This window comes from Capra hircus, chromosome 23 (assembly GCF_001704415.2).
Source record: "Capra hircus breed San Clemente chromosome 23, ASM170441v1, whole genome shotgun sequence".
In the NCBI taxonomy this organism is placed as follows: Eukaryota; Metazoa; Chordata; class Mammalia; order Artiodactyla; family Bovidae; genus Capra; species Capra hircus.
The window spans coordinates 41,391,348-41,403,618 of NC_030830.1; the positions used below are offsets into that span (position 1 = coordinate 41,391,348).

A 12,271-nucleotide genomic window follows, 5' to 3' on the forward strand; every position below is an offset into this window, starting at 1 on the left:
GTGTTCAGGGGACAATCTACACATCCAGGACCAGTGAAAAATCTGAGCCTATTCAAAGTCCTGAGTTTGAAACTCTTGGCCAAATGAGTCAGGTATTGGCTTCATCTAAGTCAGAGCAGATTGTGAACCTTGTTATTCTGGAGGATTCACTTTACAAAGGGCAGATGCACTTTTTATCACAGCAACTGCCTACTGATTTATTTAAAACAGGATGATCCTTCTTCCCGCCCGACCCCCAATACATTCCTCAAAATTCTCAAACGTATTCCATTTGTTTTGAAGCAACTACAAAAACCACCATCATTAAGGTAATGAACTCAGAACATGAATAGTATTTCTTTATTTACAAGTTAGAATCAACAGACAAAAAAAAGACAATCCAGGGGACCAACTGGGGAGATGACTGAAACCCCTGGGGGCCCCAAATGGAGCAGAAGGAAAAGGGAAAACTGAGTAGAAAAAAAAAGTCAACGTAAAAAAAGAGCTCCCCCTTCCTCCCTCCCCATGGAAGCTGAGGGACCATGGCCCCACCCCTCTGCAGCCTTACCTAGCTTAAAATAAATTAGAACAAACAATCTCAAAACAGGGCCCTTCTAAGTGAACAGGGCAGCTGTGGCCTCAGGTAAGCCCGGATTAGGGCCTCTGCCCATTCCCACCCGATACCCCTGCCTGCCCCAGCCATTCTGAATGGGGGCTCTATGCCTAAGGGGGCACTCTTCACAGGGCTGGGAGCGCAGTCCTCTTTTGTCCATTTTTCCGTCCCTCCTTTAGTCTTGTCCCTGCATCCCTCCCCCCTGCAGAGCCAGCTCTCTCACAGAGGGGGGAGGGGGTGAGATGAGAAGTGTCACAGCACAGGGAGGGAGCGGGCGGGGCAGGGCGGTCTAGGGGTCCGGTCCTGCGGAGCCTCCTGCCCCATCTGGCCTGGCCCTTTAGCCTGAGTCTGAATCACTGGTGTCTGAAGAAGAGGAAGATGAGGAGGAGGAGCTGGAGTCCGAGCTGGAGCTGGAAGCACTGAGGCGGGACACGGCCACCTGCTGTGCTGCGGACGTCTCTGTTTTCTCACTCGCTGAAGAACAGAGGTGACGTTTAAAGATGCGTAAGCCTATATTCCACTTTTGAAGAACCAAGAGGGCAGGATGTAATGAACTCAGTGGCTTATGGGACACTCACCTTTCTTGGGGGGCTTTTTGGTAGAATTGAGCTGCCCACTAACATCTTGTAACCGCTTTTCTAGTTCCCGCTTCTTCTCCAAAGCCAGTTCCTCCTTTGTCTTTCCCACAGGTTTTTTAATAGCTAGAAAAGAAACAAACCAGGACTAACATAGCCAGGAGCACTCCGGTTTCCCTGTCCCATGCACGTCGTTGCCAAATGCCTTTCTTGAACTTAAGCAGGCAACTAATGTAACCTATCATCCCAAGAACTAATGATTCCAAGTGCATCAAGCATAACCCCCACCTCCTTCTCTAAATTGTCCTCAGAATCACACGAGAATTTGCTAGGGTAACTTGGGGATCTCATTTCATACTCACTATACGGCTTCCGGGGTTTCTTTCGCAGGCAGGAAAGAACGTAACGTTCAAGCTCTCTAAGTGTGGACGGCTTGAGTGTTTCAAAATCAATCTCAATTTCTTCTGGGTTTGAGTCACGTAAAGAGGGCTCCCTGGCTTGGATTATGTGCACAACACGACCCAGTTTCTCCCCGGGCAGCTTGTTGATGTCCAGGCTCAACTGCCGCTTCTCATCGTAACTCATGGGCCTGCTTTCTTCCTCCTCCTCTGAGTCGTAGCCAGCAGGCAGGGCAGGTGGGGCTGTCTTTGTGGCCTTTTTGGGGAGCCTGAGCAAAAGAAAATCATCACTTGGGGGAACACATTATCTCAATACATTCTCACTGTTCAATCCAGTGATCTGGATTTCACACGTGAAGAACTGTTTCCATTAAGGCAAATGAGTGAGTCAGAGATGGGCTACAGGACACTTGTCTATCGGGGAGCAGAGCTTCTTTACACAGCAAATATTTCAATCTCGGTTGGGCTTTGAGAAATAAATACAAGTACGTCAGTACAGGTCTATTGTTTTTTTTTGTACCTAAAGCACGAACCCATCCCTGACTACGGAAAAAAAGAACATACAAAAAGGCTTAGAGAAGAGGTAGGCAGATTACACTGTCAAGAGTTAGGCAGCTTCAAAAGACCCTGTGTTCTTCAAGGTCTAGTTCATCATCTGGACACTTGTCAGAGGGGAAAAAAAAAGCCCAATCACTGGCCCCGCCCCATTTAGAGAAAACTGCAAGCCACCGGGAGAAATCTCTGCTTCGGTTCCTGTTGGAACTCACTTGGTGCCCCCTCCTCCAGAAGGTCCAAAGCCGGGAGGGCCCAGCGTGGCAGCGCCACTGCTCCCACCGCTACCAGCCTTCTTGGACTTCTTGGGCTGAGACGGGCGGGGTGCCCGAGGCCCTTTGTCATCTTCATCAGCCCCAGCTCGGCCTCGATGCTTCTCTGCCTTCCGTTTCTTCTTTTTCTCTTTTTTCTCTCTCTTTCGCTTGGGCTTGGATATTGGGCCTTGGGACAAGGCAGCCAGTTGTTCATGTACTGCTCTAAGCTTGAGAGGGAAAAAAAACAATTAAAAAAAAAGTACATAGGTAAAGCAATGAAAAAAAAAAAAATGAAGCCAAAGACTGCATGAACCTCATCCAGTAAACTCAAGTGACAAAATACCTGCTCCTGTAGTTCAGCCAAGCGATGAGCCCTTTCTTCCTCGGAGTCAGAGCTCTCACTCTCTTCTTCCTCCTCCTCATCGTCCTCATCTTCCTCCTCCTCTTCCTCAGAAGAACTCTCACTGCTACTTTCCTCGCTGGAGGACTCTGAAGATGACTTGGCCAAGCCAGGGGGCAAGGCAGTAGAGACTGGTAAAGGCCCTGGTTCCAGTGGTTCATCTGGCATTTTGGCATAACGGAACTCAAATACATCCTAGAAAGAGACAGCAGACTCAAAACCAGGCTAATAGATATGCCCTGATCATACCCAGCCATTTGGCAGCTCCATCGTACAATGCATAAGCTGGGAGAGCCTCATGTTCAGGCTATGCAGCACAGATGGCAAAATTCCTTCCCCCAGCTTCATTTATCCTTCAGACTCCGACCTTGACACTCACCTGTAACTTTCGCGCCATGGCCACAACATCATGGTCTGGAGGATTATATTTATAGCAGTTGGAGAACATAAGCCGCACGTCAGCAGCAAACTCCTGTGCGTCCCGATAATCGCGATTCTCCATCTTCCGCTGCAGAAGGAGGCAGCATCAGAAGCTGCACAGGCAGGGAGACTCACCTTTCCCTGCCAGGCCCAGACACTGCCAAGAACAGCCCTCTAGACAGCACAGTGGGGGGTGGGATGTGTGTGACGGGAAGGACCTATGCCCTGGGGCTGAAGTTTGAAGTCAAAGGAATTTGGGTGGGCTGAACAAATGTCTATGTCTAAGGAAAAAAAAAATCATTATTTCTAAGTGAAAGTTGGGGGGGTGTGTGGCCTCCAACTATTGGGCTACCCCCTTTACTCCCCTACCCTAACCCAACATTTCCAATAGACAGGACGAGTATAAGCAGTGATGCTCTGAACGTAAAACCCACCACACTGTTTCCAATTCCAGAAAATACAGACTCATTAGAGTACGTGACCTTTTGCCTCACTATTTTGTAAAAGTAAAACGCCAAGATAGCTGCATGCCCATAAAAAGTGACTGTTTTATTGATCCTTAGGCTCCGATCACTGCCTGAGTATCCCATCTGCCCCATGCAGTGGGTACCTTGACAGTGCTGAGGTCCATGGGGTGCTTAATGATGTCATGGTAGTCATGCAGGCCAAGAGCAGAAGCGTCCACTGGTTTATAGAAAGGCCAGGCATAGGCAGCGTGCTTCTTAGATAGTAACTCCTTCAAAATGCCATTGCAATGTTTTAACTGTTCTGACAGCTTTCCTTTCTTGGAGCTCTGGTGTTGTTGCTGAGAGTCAGGCAAGTCTTTGCGCGGGGGCTTGATAGGGCGGCCACTTTCTCTACGCACAGGGGGGAGTCGGGCTGCCTTAGGCTCCAGACCCCCTGGAGGGCTAGCTGGGGACCCAGGAGCCAGGATAGCCGTAGGTGTAGGGGTGGTAGTATCTGCTTTCCGCTTTACCCCTTTTTTCTGTGGAGAAAAGACAGGTGCCTTTTACTCTGGGGATCCACCCCATTTAAGACCTTCCCCTCCTCATTACCCCAAAGATATCCACAGATGTATACCTTGGCGAGGGGCTGTGCTGGGGGAGCTGCAGAGACAGCAAGGAGTGGGGGTCCAGCGGAGTGCAAGGACTTGAGAAGGGGAGAAGAGATGACCGACGGGTGGGGAATGTTGAGGACAGTGGTAGGTATCTCAGGCGGTGGAGTATACAGGGCAGTGTGAGACACAGAAGAGACAGCGGGCACCTGATGGGCACTGGTGATGCTGCCCTGGAGCGCTGCAGGGGAGACAAAGAGTCTAGTTTGATTACCACTCCCATCTCTTGGTCTCCATTAGCAAAACTCCTTCTCTTCCTACCTGCCAATTTGGCCCCTTTCTTGTGGCTGTTCTTAGGGATAGTAACCACAAGTTCTTGTTCTTCTTGTGGCATTGATGCCACTTTCTGCAGAAAGATCTTTTCCAGCGTTTGTGCCATCAGAACAATATCATCAGTGGGCTACAGGAAACACAAACAAAAAGTTCAAATGCTAGGAAGAGAGGTAAAACCATTTTCTCTGTGAAATACCTAGCCCCAGGCATCATCACTACTTCCTTACACAACTCCATCAAAGTACTAAAAATTACCTATACCAGGCCACTCATTTCCCTTTTGTCTCGTCCAACTTTGCCCCTCAGAATGCAACAAAGATAAAGTGAGTGAAGTGTTGTATTTAAACATCTCTTAATCCTGGATCGCTGAAGCCACATCAGTTTTCAGTGGCACCTTTGCAAACAGACTTTCTAGATACCAAACTGCTGAGAACACCTTCAGTAAAAGATTTAAACTTTACAATGATAAAGTAGCGATAAGAAACGCACTCTCTCTCCCCAACTAATCACATACAAGAACTCACCTTGTTGTAGATGTAGCAGTTGGTGAACATGGTGTTGAAATCCTGCATACACTCTGAGGCAGCCCAATAGTAGTTGTTTTCAAGTCTCCTCTTGATAGTACCCATATCCATAGGCTGCTTTATAATTTTGTGATAATCCTAAAGAAAAAAGTGGTAGGTCAGACCACAGAAAGAAAAATGCCTGTTCTCAGGCAAACTACCAACCCCTTCACACACACACACACCCCCAAGTCTGTCAGAGGAGTACATAGTCTCCTCAACTGCGGCCCCAATCAAAACTATGGGATAGGGTTAAAAAATGGGAACAGGACTCTGATCACCCAATAAGGAGACCCCTATCGCCTTGCTCTAACCACCCATCTCCCACCCACTCTGGAAAAGTTTCCCATCCTGTGACATTACCTCTGGGGCTGGCTATCCATGGGCTGCATGAGGGAAAGGAAGAAGCTAAGAATTTTGGCCACCGTGGTCCTCTCCCAACCTGGGGTGGGAATCTGTAAAATGGAGCCAGGGCACAAAAGTTAAGGACACATGGAGGGCACAATGAGAGATCCTAGATAGCAAGCGGTTGGATCAATCACAAAGGACCAAAAATCTAGAATTCTGGTGGCTATCTGCCCTATAGGGTAGAAATGGGAACTCCCTAGGGGCCGCAGCACCTACCTACACTAGGCAGCCCACCTCCACGCACACACATTCTTTTTCGTTTCCACACCTCCCCACTCCAACCTCTCTACTCACCGGCAGACCCAGTTTGACGGCATCCACAGGCTGCCGGAAGGGCCATGCAAACTGATGTTTCCATAGAGCCTTCATCACCACCTTGTGCAGATATTGCAACTGGTTGGTAACCCGTCCTGGCTTTTTGGGATTGGACACCTCGGGAGGTGGTGGGTTGGCAGGGGTTAGTTGCAAAGCCGGTACTGAAGCCATTGTGGGGCTTTCGAATCCCTCATACAATAGAGAGGGCTTTCGAATCCTTTTCCCAGGCGCTGCTGCTTCTGGGCCAAGGCCCAGTAACCCTGCATTCCCCTCCCCAGGGAGCCTGTGAAGATAGGAAACAAAATCAGATGTGGTAATCTGGTGGAGTTTAGTAGAATTCCACAATTCACAGATTTGCACTATGTACCCTCAGCACATCTAGGCTTGGAATCGACTGCAAACAGTGGTAAAGATTATGAAAACGAATCTAGCATCCAAACAATCCGTGGAGCTTTTGTTCTTGTACCTCTTATTACCTTTTCTATACCCACAGAAGCCCTATCTTCTGAGTTCTTAAAATCTAATAGGCTTCTTCACCTGTTTTAAACTGAAAAAGCCCAAGTAGCTTCTCATAGGGCCCAGCCATTTAAGAATCACAGCCTTGCAGGGACAGAACTTAAGTAAAATGGGTGGAGCCAAGAAACTCAAGCCCCAAGCTTCCTCCTCACTAGGGGCTTGGTGGTTGCCATGGTGGTTGAACCTGAGGGGAACGGATGAAAAGAAACAAAATAGAAAAATATCATAAATCGCTGATGAGACAGACACCTAAGAATCCACCTGTGCAAAAGGAATTCGCATTCTCCACAAAGCTCGGAATAGTTAACTCCAAACAACGGGCAAGCAATCTAACGGATCCATACCAAAAAAAAAAACCGAACCAGACAAGGGAGTATTTGTCAGACTTCACAGCCTGGAATACCTCAAGCTACCAGTCTCCAGGAATTAACTATTCGAAAATTCAGTCTCCTCCCTCGAAGGGACTCAAAAAATAGAGCTGTCCAAACAATCAAGGTCAGCAAATTCCCCCATAAAAGTGATACAGACCTCTGCCTACCCAACCTCTGCCAAAAACTGCGATGCCATTAACTGGTTCCACTGTAGCATCACCTCTAGAGATCAAAGGCCAACAGTGCATCAAGTTTACATTCTCTCTGGGGCTCCTCAAGACCAGGTGTTACCCAAGGCCCAAGATCTCATTGTTTACATCCCCAGAACAGGACTAAAGAGTGCTTAGCTCCACCTCTCGACCCTGAAGGAAACTCTCAATGGTACCTCACACTCTCATACACACACACGAGAAGAAATCCAATCTTCAGCAACACAACACACACCTCTCAACACAAAACCAAACCACTCACCGAAAATCAAGAATTTAAAGACCTGTCCCCGACATTAGGAACCCACAGTAAGAGTGGTCCTTGTACCCTACTCAGGGAATCCCCGTTTCCAGTCCCCGAAGCTCTATCACCATGGCAACCCTGTAAAGCACAAGATGTGAACACGAACCCCCGCCCCAGAAGGCCCGACAAACGGTCGCTTAGACAGCAGACTTACTACCCTCAGGACCCGCTGCCCAATCCAAGTCCTCCCCCGGTACATATTCCGTCGCCACCTCGCTCAGCCCGACTCAGCTAAGATCTGACCACAGCGGGAAAGTAACGTGTAGACTGACTACCTGGGCTCCCTCCATACGCAGGATCTGGGGCCGCCACCACGGTCCCCAAACCGCCGCTCACCCCCGCGCGAGCCTCGACAACCAACAGTTGCGCCACGAAACAGCAACGCGCCCGAGTCGGTTCCACACTCCTTCCGAACCCGACAGCTCACACCCGCGCGCCGCAGCCCCCCAACGCCCCCTTCCCACACGCGGCTCGCAGGGACGTACTTGTTGTGGGGAGTCACGTTTTGCAGCATCTTGATCACGGGGAACCGGCGCTGCCCTCAGCCGCGGGAAGTCCGGGTGGCCTCGGTTCCCCTTACCTCCCGGTCCAGCATAACCTGGGAAGTGGGGGGAGGGCGGGGGCCGCTGCCCTCGGCCCTCCAGGCGACAACCCACCCCGCCGGGCTGGCACGAAAGCAATCTCCTCCGCTGTTCCTCGGAGAACTCCCAGCAGCTTGGCGCGCTCCGCAGGAGGCGGACAGCGAGAAAATGGCGGCGGCCTCAGCTGAGGCGGGCGAACGAAAGGGGACGGGCTCTTCAAACCCCAGGATGGCCCCCGATCCCAGACACCGTCGCCAATACTGCCCGCCGTTGGTCTGCAAGGATCCCCTCTTCCTGCCGGGACCGTCCGGGGCGGACGAGGTCCCGTTTCGATCTCGGATGGAGGCGGATGAACACGAAAAGTGGTTTAGGGAGCCGCCGCCTCCATCTTTGAAATCCTCTTGAGGGCGGAGTAGAGGGGGTGGACAGACTCCGAGAACTGGGCGGGGCCCGAAAAAGGGGAGCTTCGGGGGCTTCTATGGGGTCTGTACTGTCCGCCGGGGCCGGTCATAGGCCGAGACGAAGGCCATTTCCAAGCGGATGGACGTGGATTGTAATGGCGGCCCCAGACGACTCGAAGGCTCTGTGTAGATACGCAGAATCCTCCAGCTCGTTCTAGAGGCTGCTCCACTCCAGCGCGAAATGGCGCCTCCGAGCCCCGCGCCAGCCCTTTATATATAGGCAAGGGGGAGGAGCCTCGCCGCTCATGCGCGCCACCGTGCTCGCGATTTCCCCCACCCCCTTCGCGCGCGCTCGCTCGCTCACGCGCGTGAAGAAGCAGAGTCGAAGGGGGAGGAACACCTCTCCGCGGGAGCGTTCTCTATTGGTCGGCGGAAGCGATGACGTCATAAACCTCATTTCCAAAGCGTCAGTCACCAGGCAGAAGAGTGCCGCATAGACCCCCAGGGAAGCGGCAACCCGCCACATCTCTGAGCCAATTGGCTGCGCTGTGGTTCGGCAACTCCAGGGAAAGAGGGAGGTTGGCAGGGGTGCAGCACCCTCTCCCTGCCTCCCCTTCCAACAAAGTCTTTCCAGGCGTCCAAGCCCAGTGCGACTGGCGACTGCCAAGCTTGGGCAGGTCGTGCCATTCGTAGCTCCTCCATTGGCCAGGCGGGCAGGATTGGAGGGGGCCGCGTGGGCGTAGCCAGGATCGGCCCGCCGGGGTGTGGCCACAGGACGCCGGCGGTGGTTGTTCTCGGGATTGAGGCGGCCGCCGCAGTGAAGAACCTGAAATGAGGAAGAAGACGCCATCTTAGAAGCCGCGGCCTGCCACTGTGGCAAACGGCCGAGGGCTCCCAAACACAGCGAGGAAGGAACCTAACGTTCCTCTGCGTCGCAATCAAAAGTGCAGAATTACCAGAGCCTTCAAATCCTCCTCTTCCTTCCCCAGGCCAAGCAGTCGAAATCAAAAACGCTCCCCAGAATCTACCCTCTGTGAACTCAAAGGCTTCTCTCCAAGGCAACTAAACAGAGACCATGTTCTAAATACTTGCACCCCAAGCACCTCTTCAATCCCTCCCTCTGATACCTTCAGTTACCAATACAAGTATCTACCTGGTCGACAAAACCTCGGCAACCCTTTAGTGGGAGCAAAATCTCCAACAAAAGCACCCGTATATCCTGTAAAATGAAACCCACCTCCTCCCCAAACTTCTCTCCAGTGTCTGGCTCAGAGCGGAAAAAACAAGGCCTTCGAGGGGCGAATCAGGGTGCGCACCCTCCCCCTCCTGGCGAGCTCAGACCTCTCCCCACGCTCCCCGCCCTTCCCCCCACTCCGAAGGCGGGCCCGCACCCCCTCTCAGGGTCCTGGCGTCGGGGGGGCGGAAGGGCTCCCCCATCCCCCCCACGAGGGTCCGGAGTCCTCCCCACGGAGCGGCTGGTCTACCGGTCAGCGCCAGGGAGGAGGGCGAGCGGAGGAGGCGGCGGCTGCGGCTCCGACTAGCCCTCCCCCTCCTCCTCCCCTCCCCCCTCCCCCCGGGCCGTCCGCCTCCGAGGAGGGGCAGGAGCCATTTTGGGAGCTCAATTTCGCCCCCTCCCCCCAGCCCACTCAAATCTTTCCCACCACCTAGTAACCCGAATGAGGTTACAGACTACGTGTGAATAGAGCCGCAGCGCAAGGTTAGGATCGCCAAAGCCATCTCTTGGACTCCCCCGGTCCCCTTCACCTGAGAGGGAAAGAATTTCCCCCGCCTAGCCTTTAGTTGGGGGCCCTCCCCCCTCCTCCTTGTCCCCTTTTCTGGCTACCAAGTAAGAAAACAATCTATGCGTATCTGAATAAGGAAATTAATCACGAAAGTCAACGAATATAAGAGCCCCCCTCACCCCCCAACCGCAGGGCTTCGTGAAGGCATAAGTCCTCGAACTGTTACCCTCTTTCCTTCGTAGCAGCCCTGGAGCCTTAACCTCGGTTACTGCGTCTAAAATGGCCGTCAACCTTTAGTCTTCTAGACCACCAACTCGGGCAAACCCTGCGGGGGTGGGGGGAAGCACGCACAGGGACGGCAGTCTCTCCTCTCCTCCCCCCCCTCCGATCAGGCCTCGGCCTCAAAAGTACAAGCGGGCCCGCCCGGGTGGCTGCAGCAAGGAGAGCAATGACACAGCAACTTTCGCCCAGAGGCCTTCTCCCCTCCCCCTCGTGGCCCAGCCTCCCCAGTCTGCCATTCTTCCATGAGGGGCCTTGCAAGTCTGCACCGAGGCCTATCTGAGGGCCGGTCAGGGAAGAAAAAGAGGTCGAGAGACCACAGGGCCTTATTAGAAAGTAGAAGGGCAGCCAGACATTCTGGCTTCTTTCCCTGCATTCCGGAAAATCACTGTTTTCCTCTGCCTCCCAATCGTCCCTTCCCCCAAATGAGTCACACGGGAGGCTACTGGTACTCAGTAATTTGGAAAAGTAACTCTTCCCTCCTTTCCGCTCCCTCCCCCGCAATACACAAGGAGAGACTGTTCAGGAATGGGGGAGGGGATGAAGGAGGCAAAAGACACCACCCAGGAGAAAACTGAAACTTCGGGAGCTGTGAAATCATCCCAGGTCCCAAGACTCACTCCTGTGTCTCAAGCCACGATTTTCAACCTCTCCCGAGACCCTCGTTGGGCCTGGTTCCTGATCCAAAGAAGACCCCAAGCTTCTAGCCTGCAAACTCTCCTCAGCCGGTGATAGACACATGCTCAGCTAAGACCGCGCCGGGGCAACCAAGGTTTATTCAGAAGGCTCCGCAGGCCAGGTCCACGTGAATGCACACAAATTCGATAACCCACTCGAAGCGTAACCTCCACCATGCCATGTGATGACTGCCAGGTTCCTACCGCTGACACAAAAGCAGCACAGAAATGCTCCTTCTAGAGCCTCTGGGGAGAAAGGGAGTGGGCGCCTGGGAACAATTTCAGTTCACAGCCTGGGTTGCCAACTCTCAGTATTCCCCTCTAGGAGCAGGAACTACAGTCACCACTCCCACTCCTCAGCCCACTAGATCACCCCACCCTCCGGCCGCCAAAGGATCCCTTCTCACCTGGCTCCAAGCTCCTGTACCCCTAAGGGACGAATGGAATCGGGGGGACACACCGCCCCCACGCCCCTTTGCCCTCCAATTGGTAAGAGAACAGAGGTTGGCCATTCCCCTCCCCCACCCGAGGGGCCCTCGCCTGCTCGCCCCCTCCCCGCTCCTATTGGTTGTAAACTGTTTGAAGGACAAGTGCTCCCACCCTCACGGTTCTTCTCTGCACCCCAAGAATCTCCCTTTCCGACTCCCCACATTGGTTAGGCATTTAAATGACTGTCAACATGCCCGCCCGGCAAGGGCCCCTTCTCACCTGGATCCCGGAACCTTCCAGGGGGGCTCCACTGTTCCCCTTGGCTTGGTGCGGGGGGAGGATGTAATCCGGGGTGTCACCCCCCCCGGAAACTGAGGTTGCGTTGGGGGAGGGGGCGTAGCCCCCAGCCCCTCCCTTCCCGGCCGAGCTGGGGGGTGGGGAGAGCATCGGGACCGCGCGGCCACGTCAGCGTCACCCAGATTGGCTGATCCGGGTCACGTGCCAGCCACCCCCCTTCCCCACCGCCACGGGGGCCGGTTTTTCCGAAGGTTCTCGGGGGTCGCGCAAGGGGCCAAGGGGGCCGCATGGCCCAGGCCTTTCTCTACAGACCCAAAGCACCCTAACGCCGCCGCTTCACATCCTCAGCTGCCTATCCCGCTGTCCTCAACCCTATCCCCCCCACTAGTCGCGCCGTACGGGTTCAGCATGGCTGCCGCAGCCCGGGAACGTGCACAGCGCAGGCGCAAGGGTGCGACCGGTTTGGGGGAGGGGAAAGGAGAGTGGGAGGTGGCGGGGAGAGCGGCAGTACGCAGGCGTCGGCCGTGGCCCCGGCGGCGGGGCTCGGAGCGCGCGCAGTGGGTGGGGCGGAAGCGGGCGCGGCGCGCGCCCTCCCGCCTCA

General features: G+C 53.7%; 1 protein-coding gene across 7 annotated transcripts; it reads right to left on the bottom strand.

The window, feature by feature from the left end:
* BRD2 (bromodomain containing 2) lies at positions 304–12,048 on the bottom strand. Of its 7 annotated transcripts, none has more exons than XM_018038569.1 (14): positions 11,653–12,037; positions 7,750–9,072; positions 5,844–6,147; positions 5,505–5,596; positions 5,103–5,240; positions 4,567–4,705; positions 4,272–4,486; positions 3,802–4,176; positions 3,151–3,279; positions 2,715–2,966; positions 2,333–2,598; positions 1,530–1,834; positions 1,171–1,293; positions 304–1,066 (listed from the first exon to the last, which is right to left on the bottom strand). In XM_018038569.1, exons 5-14 carry the CDS (start codon positions 5,211–5,213, stop codon positions 930–932), a joined length of 2,052 nt encoding a protein of 683 aa, XP_017894058.1. In that variant the 5' UTR covers positions 5,214–5,240; positions 5,505–5,596; positions 5,844–6,147; positions 7,750–9,072; positions 11,653–12,037; the 3' UTR covers positions 304–929. The 7 variants fall into 7 exon arrangements, with proteins under 7 accessions (XP_017894058.1, XP_017894059.1, XP_017894057.1 ...); XM_018038570.1 differs by lacking the exon at positions 11,653–12,037 and adding an exon at positions 9,484–9,799; XM_018038568.1 differs by lacking the exon at positions 5,505–5,596 and having other exon boundaries at positions 7,753–9,072; positions 11,653–12,048.

Coding starts and splice junctions, on each gene's coding strand:
- BRD2 (XM_018038563.1), bottom strand. CDS start 7,778: ATGCTGCAAAACGTGACTCCCCACAACAA. Junction 2,967..3,150: donor CCATGGCGCGAAAGTTACAG/GTGAGTGTCAAG, acceptor GTCTCTTTCTAG/GATGTATTTGAGTTCCGTTA. Junction 1,067..1,170: donor CAAAAAGCCCCCCAAGAAAG/GTGAGTGTCCCA, acceptor TCTGTTCTTCAG/CGAGTGAGAAAACAGAGACG.